Source organism: Anopheles arabiensis, chromosome 2, assembly GCF_016920715.1.
Source record: "Anopheles arabiensis isolate DONGOLA chromosome 2, AaraD3, whole genome shotgun sequence".
Classification (NCBI taxonomy): domain Eukaryota; kingdom Metazoa; phylum Arthropoda; class Insecta; order Diptera; family Culicidae; genus Anopheles; species Anopheles arabiensis.
This window is the reverse complement of record NC_053517.1, coordinates 2,738,329-2,756,012: the sequence shown is the minus strand read 5'-3', so window position 1 is coordinate 2,756,012 and position 17,684 is coordinate 2,738,329. Positions and strand designations below refer to the sequence as shown.

The 17,684-nt window shown below is 49.2% G+C and overlaps 1 protein-coding gene across 3 annotated transcripts in view; it reads left to right on the top strand.

The window, feature by feature from the left end:
• The window catches only part of LOC120893712 (opioid-binding protein/cell adhesion molecule homolog), a 68,203-nt gene extending 55,843 nt beyond the window's left edge, over nucleotides 1–12,360 (top strand). For all 3 annotated transcript variants that reach the window (XM_040295764.1, XM_040295765.1, XM_040295763.1), the window contains 7 exons: nucleotides 8,248–8,378; nucleotides 8,478–8,685; nucleotides 8,768–8,938; nucleotides 9,841–9,969; nucleotides 10,048–10,410; nucleotides 10,488–10,628; nucleotides 11,103–12,360. In XM_040295764.1, the coding sequence (XP_040151698.1) occupies nucleotides 8,248–8,378; nucleotides 8,478–8,685; nucleotides 8,768–8,938; nucleotides 9,841–9,969; nucleotides 10,048–10,410; nucleotides 10,488–10,628; nucleotides 11,103–11,599 (1,640 nt within the window). In that variant the 3' untranslated portion in view covers nucleotides 11,600–12,360. The remainder of the gene's footprint in view (nucleotides 1–8,247; nucleotides 8,379–8,477; nucleotides 8,686–8,767; nucleotides 8,939–9,840; nucleotides 9,970–10,047; nucleotides 10,411–10,487; nucleotides 10,629–11,102) is intronic.
• Nucleotides 12,361–17,684: the final 5,324 nt, after the last annotated feature.

The window sequence follows — 17,684 nt, the reverse complement described above, 5'->3', positions numbered from 1 at the left end:
CGGTGTGCTTTTCAAAACAGAATCGTCACCGCTATCACTGTCGTGGGGGTTTTCCCCCCCTTACGAACGTTTCTCAATTAGCCGTCGCTTTCGTTGCTTCACTGCAGTAAAATTAACCCCGTTGACGTAGTTGAGCAACGAAACTTAAAGTTCAGTGGCGCATTTTTGTTCACCCCCAGTGCCAGTCTGCAGTTAAGTAGATTATGAGCTTTTGCTACACAGCCGTGGCAGATGATGATGAGGCTGGATGGCAAGTTGACAAGTCATTCCGAAAGCAAAGGACCCGCCAAAGGACTTGTTACGGTGTAAGGAATACGGGAAAAGGGGCCGCCTTTTGTCGGCTGCCTGGTCGGGCAGAAGTCTGTGGGCACTAATTTAGAGGGTGTTTTATTTGAATTATGTTGCAACTTTTTGCCACGAGACACCTTTAAAATGCTTCGCCCGCTCCCGCTCGTTCCCTCCCGTGAGTAGCTACAGCGTAAGCCCTCAAGCGTTTTGTCTGCCGCTCCGGCAAGCCTTTGCGGCTGGTCCAGGGCTGTGTGCGGCTCGATAATAATTATGTAAATTCAAATAAAAACTCATTCAACCGTTGTGTCGGCTCTGTTCGGCGGGCGAACAAAAATCTCGCGTAGCGGTGAGCGCGTAGGGTGGGATGATGGTGGCGTTCGTGGTTCGCGCCCGGTCCCAGTGCCGCTTTCTTTGCTTTCTAATTCGTCACGGTCTGGCGGTGGAAAGGTTTTTTATCGCTGTTTACAATCGGTGTGCCTGGCAGGCACTGCGAGTTCTTCCTAAGAGCAGAAACTGTTCTTACAGGGAGGGATTTTACAGGGTTTCACGGCCTAATAGTGAAGCCTTTCTGCAGTAGCTTACGGGTGACTAGAGCATGGTTGGCAACAGCAAACAGGTTGATAGAGAATTTGATGAAAATCATCTATTTGAAACAATGCTTAAAAAGCAAAAGATATACTGCTTACAATAAAACCCTGCATTCTGGGTGCCGTGGAGTCTACCAAACTTTATCCCGAACGACTCTTTCAGCCGTTGTTGGTGGTGGGAGTTTAGCATGAAATGAATGCAAATCTCCGAGCGTTTCTACGAAATCGCAAGGGAATTGACCAAATTTGCTCAACCAACGCAAAGCAGCGCCAGATGAGCACCGCTCTCGCCTCGCCATCGATAAGATTTAAAACGATTTGTTTGTTGGTCTATTAAATTGCACGCTTGTTTTGCTCTATTTTTTGCCGCCCTTTCTCTCAACCTAACTTCATCTAGCGGGTAATGTGTGTTTCTCGCTAACAGAACAAAAGCTTCCATGCAAACGAAGATTAATTCACTTCGCCACAGTTTTAACCTCCTTCACTACAAATGATTGATCGCGCCTCCCATCTTCCATCACCTTGTTGCGCTGGCTGCGGTGCTGTAGAAAGAAGGCAAGTATCTGAAACTCATTACGTTTACCGATCCCCATCGGTATTTAGCGAGTGAAGTAATTCATTTTCCACCGATCAAAACCGTCCTCCCAGGATGGCAGCGCCGAGAGCCGTTCGCTGGGGCTCGGGTGTATTGTGTTTAATGAGCTTGGAGAATTGTGGCCATTGCTTTGCGGCCGACAAGAGGCTCCTGGCAGTTCTTGTGTTGCTTTTTACTCTCCCCTTTTTTATTCCACGCTGCCAGGGGGAAATGCTTTAGAAATCGCTTGAAGGAAGCGCTGGCTTCCGGCGGAGGATACTGTGATGCACGATTGCGTTTAAATTTACTGGATGATGGATTCTGTACAAAAATGGAACCGTTGTGCCGGCGGGTTTGTGGCGCCCATGAAGCAGAATGAAGCAAGATTTGCCCTTTGTTGGTTGGAAATCTTCAGCAGAAGAGCGGTTTCGTGTAAAAAAGGCAATAGCAAAGATGCATTTTTCAATGTCCCTTCTTCTTCACTGTGCTCGATTTCCTTTCCTCGTCCAATTAAAATAAAGCTCCAGTGAAGATTACGAATGCATGGGAGAGTTTTTATCGTTGCAACCGATACAATCAATTGCTTCCGACAACGGTACAGTAAAATGCTTTATGCTACAGCTCTGTGTGTTGCTGGGCGCTGGGTGTGTGGTACGAACGTACTTATCGGGAAGTGGGAAGGTTTTGTGCGCAATAAAAACATATTCAGTTACAAATTGAACTGAAACCTGGAGCGGGGGGTGGGGGGGGGGGGTTGAAGAAGGGGACCAACCTAACACATCCACTCACACAAGCAGCTTCCGTTTTGTAGCTGTGCAGTGCTTGGAATAATGATGCAAGCTCAAGCTGCATCGCATTTGTGCCGGCCAGGTGCATCGGAAAAGTATCGAACAGAATGGATACTCTACTCCATGGCGGTGGTGGCCCCTGTGGTGTAAGTGCAAAGCGGTACCGGCGTGTCCGTAACCACCAAAGAAGGAAGGAACACTGTAGTATTGTCGAACGAGTCGGTTTCGCCACTCGGTTTCGTGTTTGGTTGAACGCTTCGATTACTTTGCAACAGTAGCAGCTGCAGTAGTTGTCCCAACAGTTCCCAAGCCTCCGTGTGCACTGCTATCGGTTGGCTTGCATCGGAGGTGGAACGGATACATCAATGTTTTTCAAAGCAAGCGAGCAAGACAGAGTAGCAAAGAGGAGAGGCACCTTTCTGCTAAGTTGGTAACATCTGGCCCGGCCCGAATTATGGAGCATAACGTTTTGGGACCTCCCAAAACCCGAAACATAGGCGCCAGGACACGAAAGGACAGTTCATTTTCAATGTGCAGCTGAAAATGGAGCACTCACCCCGGCGACAAACCCGGGATTCCGGGATCGGATTTGAGATTTCACAAATCCGTACCGCTTCTCTGGCACAATTGTTGTGGAGGAAGCTGAGGGGAGCATTTTCCGGTGTCCCGCAAACGCATCACACTGGTGTACGCGTTCGAGTGTGCAGTCGGTTTACCTGATCGGTGTTTCGTAGGTACGGTACGGGGCCGATTGATATTGGGCTTCAATTTTCATTTCCGGTGCCGAAACGAACTGATGCGCGCACAGGAAATAGCAGGCCTCGGCATGGCTGCTTTGTGAAGGAGAATCGAGCTGGACAGTAAACCGAACGGGCACACCACCGAGTCGTATGAATATCGTTTACCGGTCATTTCAATCATCACCTTGAGCGAGGCGTTGCTTGTCTCCGACAGTGACCAATGAAACATCCTTTTGAATTAAAATGGAGTGTTGGTCGTGGTTTTTGTAAGGAGCAAGAAATCGAATTATTGGAACGTTCTTTCCCTCCGTCACATGACACTTTGGCGGGTAGGATGTTGATGTTCAAAACCCTAAAAGACTCCACAAAAGACTCCATCAACGGCTATCGAATGGAGTATTGCTGGCGGCATCACAAGTCGTAAGTAAAAGTAAATTTCCGCTCGAAATTCGGACTGCTGCGGTTGTGATCATCGTGCCATAGCAACCCTCGAGCTTGATTGACCGGAAAGCAGAAAAATGAGTTAAACAGCCCTGCTAGCCCTCCCTTCATCGCTGGTGTGTTTTGGTTGACCACCAATTTACCCCGAAAACCCCCTCTCAAACCGGGAACTAAACTACCGCTGACGGGAGCGTTTTTGGGAGAAAGTAGGACGCAAAAAAAACAACAACAACAACCAACTTTCACCCCGGAGCGAACGACCATTTACAATAGTCAGCGGAAAATGGAGGAAATTGGTCATTATTGAATGCTTCGGTTAATGGTAGGCCATCGTTTCCTGTCCAAAAGGAACGCTTTCCCACAGCAGGAACACAGCTTCGGGCGGGGCACGGGCAGGCAGGCGGACAGACGGGCCAACCGGAAGCGGGATTAGAGAGTGTAAATCGTTGATTGAAAAATTCCATCCCTTAAGAAGGGCAGATCGCTTACCGAAACGACGACGACGACGACTACGACGAACGACAACAACTTGCCCGAAGGAAAGGGCGAGTGTGTTTATCCCGATTCGAGCAAGGAACAAAACAAAAAAACCAAACCAAACCAAGTAGTAAAACCAATAAATTTCCCAAGCTCCTGAAGCTATTCCAGTGTACCGTCTGTGCGCTGTGCTGTGCAGTGAGTCCTGCGCAAGGGCTGATTTATCTTTCCACGCTGTGTCCTCCGTTGCCATGGGAGCGCACGGCGGAGTCAGCACTTTTCGCACGTGTAGCGTACAATTTGTATCTTGCGGCGGGCTTCATTTTTGTCCCCACTCGCACATGCTCTCTCTCCCTCTCTCTCTGCACGCCGGGCCAATCGATCGTTATTAGAGTGATGGAGGGCAATTTGCGCGTCTCGCAACGGGATTTGGGTGGCGCACAATTTATGGCAACTGCTCAAGTTGGTGCGCTTTGGACGGTTTGTTTTGTTTCGTTATTATTTCCTTCCCCCCGGGGTGGGGGTGTTTGCTAGAGCTGCAGTGAGGGGGAAAAATAGGTCGAAACACAGGCTCGGGCTTTCTTTAACATATTTAGATGGCATTCGTTTTGTCACGGTGATAAGCTTGCCCTGTCGATGCGACTGTTCTCTTCTTTGGATTGAATTTTAAGCTTGATTAATGAATGTAGACGGTTTTATGGGATAAAGGGAGAGATAATCATTAATAGAGATGTGAGGTGCTAGACAGCGGGGGAAGTGTTAATCTCTTCCAGTGCAAAAGATCACCAAAAATGTCTGATTAAATGGCTTTGTTCCTCTCAGAAAGCGTCTATTAAATCGGCGCTTTCTTTGTGTCGCTTTCGATTCGCAAGCAGTCAATTTCCTACCAAGAACACAGCGAGATCACTTTTCCTCTCACGTACTCACGTAATAGCAAGCTAATAATCCATTCGTAAACGACGAATCGATTAGCAATTCCGAGGATGCTGCAGAAGAAAAGCATTTCAAGCAGTATTCTTTATGTGTGCGGAAAGCCAAAGCGTCGAATTCCAAAAATTTCTGCCTTTCCATTGCTCGCTTGCCCCGTAATGAATCACGATCACAAACGTTTAGCAAATCGATTAACTGTGAGCTAATAGCACCGAAGCAGGGGATGCTTCGCCTTGAATGTAAACCCCAAAAGAAAGGTATGTAGTAGAAGCTGGGGAATGGAATTTCTTTCATTCCATGTGCAATAATTTGTAATTTACGGCTTATCTCACCGCGGGACAGTGAGCAGTGGATGGTATGGGTTGCGGTAGGCACAATTGCAAGAGCCCGTTAGGTTGCATTCAGCATGGCATTCAGTGCATTCCTGGGTGCATCGTGCTTTTTTTTAATCCTTGGCTGAGGATATTTTCAATTTAAACGGAGAACAGAACATATCTCATCCCTCTGGTGGAAAAGGCATTGTAAGGCAGTGAAATGGAAGGAATTCAGATAGGTGTGCTTGGAAATTGATTTTTCGTGTCTTATTTCCATTTCTTGCTGTTCGCCCATCACCACCACCACCACACTACCCCTCATGGATCCCAGCGTTATGGAACGGAGAAAATAAAGAAGCGAGATGAAGCTGTGCTGCGAGAGAACCTGTTCGAAGAAGGACGCGCCCAAGAACAATCATAATTTACGTGCTGCTCATGAATTTATTGCCCACACATATAAATATTCGATATTCGATTTGCGATGCGATGATTTATGTTTTGCGAAAATTATACCACATCCCCTCCCATCCCATCCTTTCGCCTGCGGCCGCTGCTGATGTTGCAGCGCTGAAGCTGACTGTATTGACTCACAAATTGCACAGAAGCCAGCGGTGACTTTCCACCCACCACCACCCGCCATAGGAGTCACAGGTGTGGAAAAATAAGCGATGGTGAAAATTTCACAACAATCAACAATCGAAACGATGGCAAACAAGCAGGCAAGCACACACAAACACAGGCAAATACCACAAAACTGTCCCCCACGGGTGGGTGGACGTGTGCGTGTATGTTCTTAATTCCCCCCGTGCCTGTGATAGCACGTTAATTTTGGTATCGAAAAAAAGAGAATGTAAATGATACACAATTAAAAGGAGAACAGCAGAACAACCGAAAACCAAGGGTCAACGAACAAGTGTACAGCCAATTTTGAGTTCGGAAGGAATTAAACTCATCCTTTGATTACCTTTTAAAAACTCTCCAGCATTATATTCACTTTTTCTCGCATTTGTGCTTATGGGTTGTTTGTTCTGCCCCGCTTGCTGATGTGTGATTGTGTGATTGTATGTGTATGTGTATGTGTGTGTGTGGTTGGCATGTTAGTGAGCGCTTTCCTCTCATTAAGCTGTGAAATTTAACAACCGAAACATAAAACAAATAGTACAAAACAAAAAAAAAAAAGGACGTAACGGTGGGTCATTTCATCAAAGGTTAAACAACAAACACACAAAGCACGGAGCCCGGTGCCCGGCACTCCCCTCCCACGGACCCCCGTAAGCATTAAACTGGGCCCATTTTCAAGCGATTTACTTCCGAGAGTTTACCGCCACCGCGGCTTCTGGGTTCCGAGGATTCGGCGAAGCGCGACACGATTTGACGCGAAAGTAAAATAAAAAGCCAGTGAAATAAAATAAAGGCACGGACCCTTTAGGGGGAGGCGCCGGAAGGCGACCTTCCCTGAACTGGTGGCAGATTGGAAGTAGCAACAGTCAAGCAACGAGAGGTGCAAAAAAATGGTACAAAATAACACAAAAAGAACGAGTCCTTCTCCCCCGTCGAAAAGAACGAGTTGAAACGGTTGGTTGATGTTGTTGAAGCTGGTTGGAATCGGTTCTGTGCGTGTGTGTGTGTGTGTGTGTTTCTCCGTTATTTTCGCAAACAAAACCTAGACCCTAGCGCGCGCCCGTAGGATACAAAACCAGAACTCGGTTACAAACCGAAACCCCTCCCGAACAAAAAAAAGGGCAGCAAAACAGCGCGAACAAGCGGCCAGCTGGTACCGCTGACCGGGGCGGTACATATACAACAATTAAACTGTAATTTTCCACCATTTGCATTTTGGCTACTCCGGCCGGTTTCTGTTTATTATCTCTCTCTTTCTGTTTCTCTGGTCGGGTTTGCCTATTTTCCCCAAAACGCTGCTGGAAGCCACCGGTCGGTTGGGCTTTGGTCCGGTTCGGTGCCTTTATGTTTGCGCTGCACGTGTGTATCGTACTTGCGAGTGTGGTCATGTTGGTCCCTCGGAAAATGTTCCCCGAAAATACACACACACAAATATGGTTCGACCCACACGGGGTGCTGAGCGAACAGCGCGCCGTCGGAAAAATCAACACCCAGGCGAACGCGGAAAAATCCCAACCAACCGTTCCACTCCAAAACGCCATGTTTGCCGCGCCATTCCGGAAGGTTTGGTGCATGTTTCCGGACACGGTTCGTAACAATCAGCAACCTTCTTGTCCGCCCCATGGCTGCCGCCAGAGGGCGATTGGTGCGGGGGCATTGTAAACTGTCACCAACAACCGATGGCGCACGAGACAGACCAGACTGGGCTGGGGATCGAAAAACACAACTTTCGCCCCGCCATTCTCTCTAACATATTGGACGGGGTGGACGGCATGGGGGGATGATCGGAGTGTGGGCCATCCATCCATTCTCTTCCTCATACCCAATTCTTGAACTTTCCGTTTCGTACCAAAAGTTTCCGCTGGTCGGTGCGACGGTGAGCAGATTTACTGAGTTTGACGGCTGTGACCGCGAATCCGGGCATGTGATCTGCACCTTTTTTGTGCGGTTGTGTGTGTGTGTGTGTTTGTATTTGTGTTAGTACACGTCGGTTTACAAACTTTGCAATCAGTTTTTCGCGAACGCTGTGGGAATTTTTTGTCAACGCCCCGCAAATACCCGCGTCACACGTTATACGGGGGGAACACGTGTTTTTGGTGGGCGTGAGAAAAAAGCGCTACCCAAATTGAAATGGAAAAATCCAATTGCATTCCATTGCCTTCCCGACGGACGCAAAAAAATAAAAGCTATTCACTGTGGGCGAGCTGAGCTTTTATTTTCGTCCTTTTTGTCAGGGATCATGGAGTTTTTCCACGTTTTTCTGCCATCAAACAAACGCGCACACACACACGCCGAGCGATGAATATGAAAAATTAGACGTTCGTAACCATTTTCCATACGTTACAGGTTTTCGTGTGCGGAAATAAATGGCTGTTACACGGTGCTGTGAGGCATTGGGTTGTGATTGCTTCATTAGTACCGTGCAGTACGACCTTTTTGTACGCAGCGTTTGACGCATGTTTTTGTCTCATTTCCCTTTTTCCGCAGGAAATCCCGAAACGCGAGGTAACGAGCAGGAACTGAAGCCGAGCTTCGCAAGCCCAATCGAGAACGTGACAGTTCCTATAGGTAGAGAGGCGACGCTCAGTTGCATTGTACAAAATTTAGGTGCCTACAAGGTAAGTTGCTGTCCGTCTGTCTCACTCAACACGAGACCGCACCGAATTGCTAACGAGACGACGGGCCCCTTTCGGCATGCTGTTTTCTTCGTTCGACAGGTCGGCTGGATGCGAGCCTCCGACCAGACAGTCCTGGCGCTCCAGGGACGGGTTGTGACGCACAATTCACGCTACAGCGTGACGCAGGAGGAGCGTGATGTCTGGCGGCTGAAGATACGCAACGTGCGCGAATCCGACCGCGGTTGCTACATGTGTCAAATAAACGTCACTCCGCTGCAGAAGCAAGTAGGCTGTGTCGATGTACAGCGTAAGTAACGGCCTGTATTGAGTGTTGTGTGTGTGTTTTGTGTGTTCTCCACGGTAACTTCCATCAATTACCCTCCGTACAGTACCGCCGGATATATCGGACGAACAATCTTCCTCGGATCTGACAGTACGTGAAGGTGGCAATGCGACGTTCTACTGCCGCGCCACCGGACATCCGGCACCGAAAGTCACCTGGCGGCGGGACGATGGCAATCCGCTCTATCTTCTCCGGAACGGAACCGACACACGCAAGGGTAAGTGTGTAAACTGTGTCCGGTATCACATCACGAAATCAACTTCGTCAGCAACACACTTGTTTGCTCGGTGTAAACTCACTACACAATGGTACACAATCAATCGGTTTAAACAATCGGTGTCATGTCGGGCAGATTGTTCCATGGAAAGCGGCTGTACAGGAAATGCCTTGCAGTGCTTAGAAACACACTCAACCATCCCACTGCGAAACTCGGCAGCTGTCGGTAAAAGCCCCTAACAGACATTAAACAGGCTTTCTTCAATCCTTTTCCCATGAAGTTTACGATCCACCAACGAAGCAACAACATCCCTACCGCACGCCACACCATCGCCCCTACTTCGGCCCAAGACATCGGTTATGTCTCTTCGACTTTACCGACCGACGATGCCGGTTGATTTATGACCAATCTTTCGTAATACTGCCACTGCTTTAACCCCAAATTGCGGGGCCGTCCAATAATATTCTCCATAAATTTTTACCTCACCTCAAGGTTCCACCATTTTTTGCATCACTCTCTCGTCTTCCATCATCGTGCCTTATCAGTGACCTTTATCGTTTATTTTTATTATTTACCGTTTTTCCCGTTCCAACCACCCGAAGCAATCAAACTGTAACTGAAATTTGTTTTGCACCCGATGATGTACAGAAAGGAAGAAATCTCCGTCCATCGGCAGGACCCTTTTTTATTGGGATACATAACGCACAAACTTACGCAACAAGTTGATTTGGGTTGGATGAGATATTTATTTATTGCCAAAGTCGTTTCTGTTTACCTCCCGTGTTTCTGGGTTGGAACCGTTGAGCATAGAAACTTCGTACTGATTTCTTTATTCTATCCCCCTCTCTTTTATGAATTGTTCAATCGAATCTATTCCGATCGGTTGCATACACTCCTGACAGTCGATCAGCATGTTGGCATCTTCCTGAACCTGACCCACGTCAGCCGAAAGCAGATGGGTGCATATCTGTGTATCGCCTCGAACGAAGTTCCGCCCGCCGTTAGCAAGCGTGTCTATCTCAACGTGCATTGTAAGTCGTCCCAATCGCCCACAGAGCTCCGACACCTTTGCCTAATTCCTCCCCTTTGTTCTCCGTTGTGTTGTAAAGTTCCACCAAACGTGACAACATCAAAGACGCTGCTGGGCGCGTACGAAGAATCGGACGTGGAGCTGGAGTGCGAGGTAGAGTCATTTCCCCGCTCGGTCAACTACTGGACGAAGGTGGCGAAGGGCGGCCGCAACACGGGCAGCAGCCTCGGGTCTACGTCCAGCGCGGAAAGCTACAACCACCACCACCAGGAGGTGATGCTGAACGGCGATCGATACGAGATCCGGGAGCAACATTTCGGCAGCCTGTACGCGGCCAAGATGACGCTCCGGATTCGTAGCTTCTCGGTGGCGGACGCCGGCAGCTACATGTGCATATCATCGAACGCTTTCGGCAAGGCAAACCGAACGATTCGGCTGTACGGTACGTATCTGGGCGTACGTCCTATCCTTTCTGTCTGCGTGTCTAATCGATTGACTTTCCATCGTTCTAAACTGCAGAGATTAAAAGACCTACGACGACCACCACCACGACAACGACGACCACTACGACTACGACGACAACGACTACGACCACCACCACCCCTGCACCGCCACCACCACCGACGCCCCCGCGCCGAAGAACTACACTAATGGGTCCGAGTAAGTACTTCCAAAGTTTTGTGCCCTTTATTGCCGCCCGTTTACACCTGTGCGCACCACGCCGAATGATGAATGTACTTTTCCGACCGCCCATAGACACACACACCCGCATACAGAGAAAACAAAAACCCGATGGAAACTTTTCTAAACTCCACTTTATCATGGTGTGTGGGTTTTGTTAGTATTTCTGGATATTAAATTTAAAATTTACCTGCTCTTATCAGTGACTATGTTTTTTTTTGTGTGGAATTTAGTAGAAGTACCAGAATTCCGCCCAATTACTCTCCCACCGTGAACGGCACTGTGCTTTGTCACTGGAAAAGTCACAGGTCGAACGATTCCCCGTGTCGGATACGGTTCCGTGCACTCCCAACACCTGACACGAACACCTTCTTCGCCGTGTAATGATGCCATTTTATTTTTTTCTTCCTTCTCTCCTGCCGCTCTGCACCCGAACCGATCCATTTTCGCCAGGGCCACCGTACGACACGACGCCCTACCCGCCGACCGGACTCATCATCGAGTACATCACCTACTCGCCGGCCTTTGTCGAGTACGGGGCGAACGGTGAGACCTACATCAACTATCCGCAGCTGACGGCCTACTCCAAATCGTCCTCCTCGTCGTCCTCGTCCGCATCGTCCTCCTCCTCCTCCTCGTCGGCCAACTCGCACGGATCATCAGCGGCCTCGTCGGCGGCCTCGCCACCCTCCACCGTGGCGCTGCTCGGTGGCCGCTGGACGGCCGGTACGCTCGGCGGTACGCTCCGGCCCCTAGCCCTCGGGCTGGAGGATAGATTTATGAGCATTTTGATCGTGACAGCCCTGTCCTGTGTGTCCTTTTTTCGCTACTTTCAAATCTATCTTCCCTGGATTACACTTTTTCTGCTGCTGCTGCTGATCGGCCGCAAGCCGAAGGAGAAAATCTCGCCCGACCTCGTCTTCCGCCATGCGCCGCCGTGCGCCCTGTGAGACGACCGGTACGGGTACCATCTGTCACCGCCGGATACAGCGTCCCTGCAAGACGGCAACGGCAGCAACCTGACGACAGCGATGCTGCCGGTGCTGCTGCCGCCGGTCGACCGTTGCGAAAGAGGTAACGAAGGTAATGTTGTTTTCTAATTTGCTAGGATTAATCAGAAAACAACGACCTTCCCTCGTGGCACCCTTTTTTCCTTCCCTCAATTCCCGTACCCAAAAGTGGCGCTCGATGTGACTGTCGCCTGTTCCCCAAAAAAAGGTCCCAGCACAAGTATAGAATAGATCAAATAAGCAGAACGGTGTACCCCGAACGAGTGAAGGATGCGTGTAGCAAATGAAGCAGAATACAAAGTGGGGCACGGGATCGAAAGAGGACCCCCATAAATGGGCCCCAGGGAGACCCGGTGATGGGTGTAAGGGAAAGAAAGTGTCTCCCACTAAAGCAAAATGGAGACTCCTTCCTCCCCAGTGCAAAAGGGGGGGAGCATGTTACGATGTACATATTAAGCAAATACTTCCAGTAATAAATTGCAATAGCCAGCAGAGGAACCGTATCACACACACACACACCCCCCTAGTTGACAGATGTGTTGTCAGGCAGTGCCGAAACGCCCGTTAGGCAAGGTTAGGAAAAGTAATGAAACAAGACACACACAAAAAACACACTCACACACAGGGCCAGGGCGCCCATCAGAAAGTACTAATCAATAAAGAAAACAAAAACGAAGAAGAGCAGGATCACAGAAACTGAAGCAACAAACGGTGTAAACAGCACTTGCTGACATGCTGCTTGTCAAAGTTGAGAAATCAAGTGATCGAGAGACAGAGCGAGAGACGGTTGCGTTTGTGTGTGCTGCCATGGCAACGTGGGCAGGATAGGAGCAACTTTAGTACCGTTCACCTTCATCGTCGTCCTCGTCTCAGTCGCCTGTTGGTGTTGGTGTGTGTTGGTTTGTTGGTAGCCATTTTTCTCGCTTTGATGAACGACAAACTTGCAGGGGCAATAAATTAATCTTTGTCCGGAAGTGTTCGTTGGCTGACGTTCCCGTTTGCTGCCAAACTTCTCGATTGCCAGTTGAGGAAGTGTTTTAGGAAGATTCTCATATAGCTCGCGCGCGTGTGTGTGTGTGTATGTGGATGTGGGGTAGGTAAGTGTGCAGATGAAATCAATAACAATCGATACAAATATCCCCACTCGCTCTCCCGGTTCGGTGCATACGGCGGTCCGTTTTCGTTGCAAAAGCTAAGGTAAGTGTGGCAAAACTTTCCCATCCATTTCCATCGATTTTCTCCTCCCTTTCATCGTGGAGGTTTGTAGTGGTGCCGGTCAAAGATATCGGGCTTCGGGTTTTGGGGTATCGCATTTGGGAAAGTTTTTTAATTTCAAAAGTATTAAAGTGAAATAAATGCTTTCGGGCTTGCAAACTGTTTGCCCGAGCTGCATCGGGCCACACATTCATCTAAATCACTTGCATCCGGCTGATCGCGCTGCATATATGTTGCGTTGGGTCTCTATTTGCACAACACTGCACTGTCAGAGGGAGAGAAAGAGAGAGAGAAAGAGAAAGATAAAGGAAAGAGATCAAGGGCGCCATCATACGAGAAAGTTTACGAAACCATTATTCATAGTTGGTGTGCTAATGGCAATTCTTCGATTCCGCCCATCAGGCGGCTCCATCGATGTGGAAAAGTGGAAAGTTGTTTCTGGAAACAGCTTTGGGGTTCATGTTTTATTACTTTACTTGCAGCACAATAATCGCTCTCGGGTTTAAAGCTTATCTAATGAACAACCGATTCGTGTGTCTGCCGGTGACGCGACGACGATGATTGGTGTCTATCTTGACGAGTGCATCAAAGAGTTGCGGCAGCCGACCTAAACACGCCGACCTATCCAATCCAATCCAAGCCTCCGTGTCATCAGGCAATTAAATATTCACAATCTGCTGATCAAATTTAGCATATTGAATGCGTTCGACCTCCATTGCCGCAACAGCATTCCCGTGAATGTCACGACCAGAAGCACTCCGTTTCAGAATGAGCGTACTAATCACGCTTCAGTGTGTTTGTGATTGAAATTTGCCACACTTTCCCGCTGCCCACCCCCCCCCACCCCCAACCCGAATTAGATGGCAACCGGGGGGAAGGAAGTCGCCGTAAGTCTTATTAATTCATTCTCGCACCGTTCGACAGATCGATCAAATTCGCTCGATCGCATTCGGTGGTGACCCACACCGTCGCCAGCGCATTTCCACCCGGTTGGTGGCAAGTACATGGCCGTCGGTCGGGGATTAACAATTCTGCCGGAATGCTCATTCCGGCCGCCGGGCTGATTGATTACCCAATCAATGATTGTCACCATGGTACAAGGCCGACTTTGTGGGGCGAAGCGTTTTCTTTCCCACGACAAGAGACACGACTCGGACGGGGTGTGCCTTCTTACACGGTGCACAGGCGCTGCTAATCCTGGCGCCCGGCGATTAATCAATCAGGCCCAACCCAGCACCGACCGAGCTGCTGGGGCAAGGTTTTTACTGGTCCTTTCTTTAATGCCTTTCGCTTGCCCTTGCTTCGGTGTAGCTACTAATTCATTCCCATTTGCCACGTTCGCCTCCGTTCCTTTTCTTGCATGCCACACATTGAGCCTTGCCAGATGGGAACGATTGTCCTTCCCACATACGCTCGAGGTGACAGCGAGATTCCCTTCCCTTCAAACATCCCTTCTTGAGACGAGAACGAAGCAAGAAAACAAAAGCGTCGTTTTCCCACTCAACCAAAGGATGCCGTGTGCTGTCTTTTCCCGCTCATGTGTCCCCTCAACGTATGGCACTGGCTTTCAAAGGTGCAGCACTTCGGTACCCCCCCCCCTTCTATTAGTAGACCGGCTCTCAAGAAAGTGCTTTCCTCGGACGAGTGTTCTGCCTGTCTGCCTCGGTCACACCGGCGAAAGACCCACGGCGACGAGCCGAACACACGGGATGTCACGGTTAATAGCATGCAAATTGAGAGCGCTTCGCTAATGAATATCAAGAGTCGTCGAATCATAGTTACCGACCATCGACAGTGCCACCATGACGACCGTCCGCCGCCGCACGGCGATAGACTTTCCTTTTGCCTGGTGCACGTCGTCGTCGTCGCCATCGTGAGCGCGCGCGCGAAAAAGACATTTGACAGCAAAATTATGCCATAAACATCTTCAGTGCCCCTTTTTCTGCCACGTCCCACGGCCCTGCTAGGTCGGGGGATTGGGTGTTGAAACATCTTTTCATGAATAAATTGCTCAGCATTACTGAATTAGTTTGTCTAACGGTTACTGCGTTACTCTTTGCGCTCTCTTCGTTCTTTTGCGTTCTGCTGCCCGCTCGTACCCCCACAAGAACGTTGCCATAAAATCGCCATCGTTTCGTTTTATTTCGCTTTTGCCCCGATCCATCCTAAGTACTTCCGGGGCCAGCACCACCGGGAGAGAATAAAGCGTGTGCCGTTATTTATAAGCTATGCATTTTTGCTTCGCCTGACATTTACATTTATTACACGCCAGAAGGCGGCAGAAGGTGGTACGCGCTGTGTGCTGGCGGTGTCCTTTGGCCAAGGCCAAGTGACGGATGAAGGAAATTCCGACTTGGCCCGAACGCCCCAACACACGCTTATCGATGGCGTTGGAATGCAAAGCGCTCATCTGCAGAAAGTGCCGTCTGGAGAAAAAGGTCATCCGTTGCTTATAGAGCTTCCCCCTACTGGACCCGACACTACAGAGCCAAGAACTGGGAATGAAGTGTAAATGAAGTGTGCACAAATTCCAAAGACATTGTCGAGTATCATCCACGACATCATCCGCAAGGCTCAAACCGCACGTGGAATGTAATTAATGTTTATCGAAACACGAACGCGCTGTCGTCCTGCACAGCCCCGAAAGTTCAAACAGCATCCTGCGGACACAGGACCGATGCGATAGGAGTGCCAAATAGTTATTCAGTTTGTTTTTCCTTGTCCCTGCGCTTGATCATCACCCGCCAGTGTCTGTGTGTCAATCCATGCCTGAGTGTAGCCTTTGATGTAGGACGGCTCGCAACGTTGCTCGGGTTGCGCATAAGTTTGCCAATTTGCATCGGGAAGATGTTCGCGCGGGCGCTGCGTGACCGTGCGTGCCCATGTTGCATCTTGCTAATTTGTATGCCAAACAGAGGACGAGCTTGCTACGGGTTAATTATCTTGCAACATAATTAACAAATATCCGGTTGATTTAATCCCGTGCCCGTGTGCCTTCGAGCTTTGGCCGTGTAATGGCGACAGCACGATCGAGGCGATGCTGTTTATTGAAATCTTCGGTTCGGTTTATTAGCAAATATTATGCTCGATTGCAAACTAATGCATTGGAATTGGCTGAGTAATGGCTTCATCAGAGCAGAGGCTTTAGCAATGGCGGTGTCTCTTTTTTAATGCTGGGTTCCCTTTTGTTCTCGCAAACAAGGAAATGGATCTGCTTCCGTATTAAACTAATTGCGTTTCACTCATCTGAGGCGTCCTTTAATTTGCTCCAAAAGCTTCCACAAACCACCTCCCTTGTATTAATGCGGATGTCTGTTGTTGTTGCTACACAACCATCCCGCTCCATGTGTCGATCGTGTGTAATTTTAAACTCGCTTGCTTCTTTGTAGACTCGTGTCAAAGCACGCAAAAACCAACGCACCGAGACTCTTGCGGAAGACTCTTTTTCCAACAAGCTATTCGCTCGGTCGGTGTAGGACGAGCGACTGCAACGAACACGTCAACCTCAGTGTGAGGTTGATGAGGTGGATCTAAACTTCTTCCCGGAAGTCTCGCTCCCCCTTCCCCATCCGGACGATCGAACTGTCGGTATGCCGTTCTACCAAGGGGTGAGTGCGGTTGTAGCACGGAAGCGAGAACTTCTCGCTACCGTCGGTTGGCAGGAGAATAAATTTTCATTATATATTATCGCATTAGATACGTGTCAGGCCGTGCCGATGGCTTACATCACGGCTGTTGTTCTTCTCCCCACTGTCTGGCAAGTCCCTTTTTCCGGCATGTTCCGTGGAACGAGGGATGGCATTCTGACGGTTCCAGCACGTCGTACAAAGCGCGTTCCGAAGGAATTGTAGTGGTATTGGTAGTTGTACCTTACCATGCGTGGACATGTGTCACAGGCAAAATGGAGGTGGTCGCTCTCTAGCCCGGTCCAAAATCGACGATGGTGACCAAGCGCAAGCAAAAGGCGGTTGAAAATTCGACAAAATGCGAAAGCGAATCCCAAACCCAACTGACATTTAAATTATAACACGACCGAACCGGTTTTTCCAGCGACAACTCGGGGACACATTGAAAACACGCTCTGGGTCCTTCGTGTGTGTGTGATTACACGCGTGAACATCGTTGCTGAAACCGCATTCCCGCACATACCGTCCCCACCCATAAGGGGTCATCTGCCCGTTACATCCGGTGGAACTGCAAAGCTTGAAATAGGGCACACATACACAAACCACCCGTCCTTGCCCCGTGTAATGGTCGAATTAGGGGACAGCGCTCATCTGCTCAGCATCTCCCCGGACCGAAACTAGTCCCGCCCAGCCATCGGAAAACTGCTCCCCTGCCCGTAGTCGTAAATGGAAAATAATTAAGTAAGAGAGACGGGGAACGGCCGGCGTGTGCCACCCACCACCGTGCGCACTCTGTTGCTGTCCATGCGAGCGGGACAAGGCGTAAAAACCTCCAACGCAATTAGTTGCAAATAATTACTTTATCTTATTTACTCTAGTGTTTATTTCTTTGGGTGTTTCTGTTTCGCTTTTTTTTGCGACGGAACTAGAGGAGTGCCTCGTTTTTGCACCCAGAGCTCCGTCGACGTATTGGAACGTACTCGGATGGGGGGGAGGAAAAAATACCCCCATACATTGCCAGATTTTGACGGGCACCAAAAGAAAAAAAAATAGAACCACGTTTCAACTCGGTAGTAAGCCATTTGTTCGTGGAAAATCGTCCCAACATGACGCTTCCTGGCAACGGTAGCGCTGCGATAAGCGCATCCATCTAAAGGAAGCGGGTAGCGGCAAGCGGTAATGAT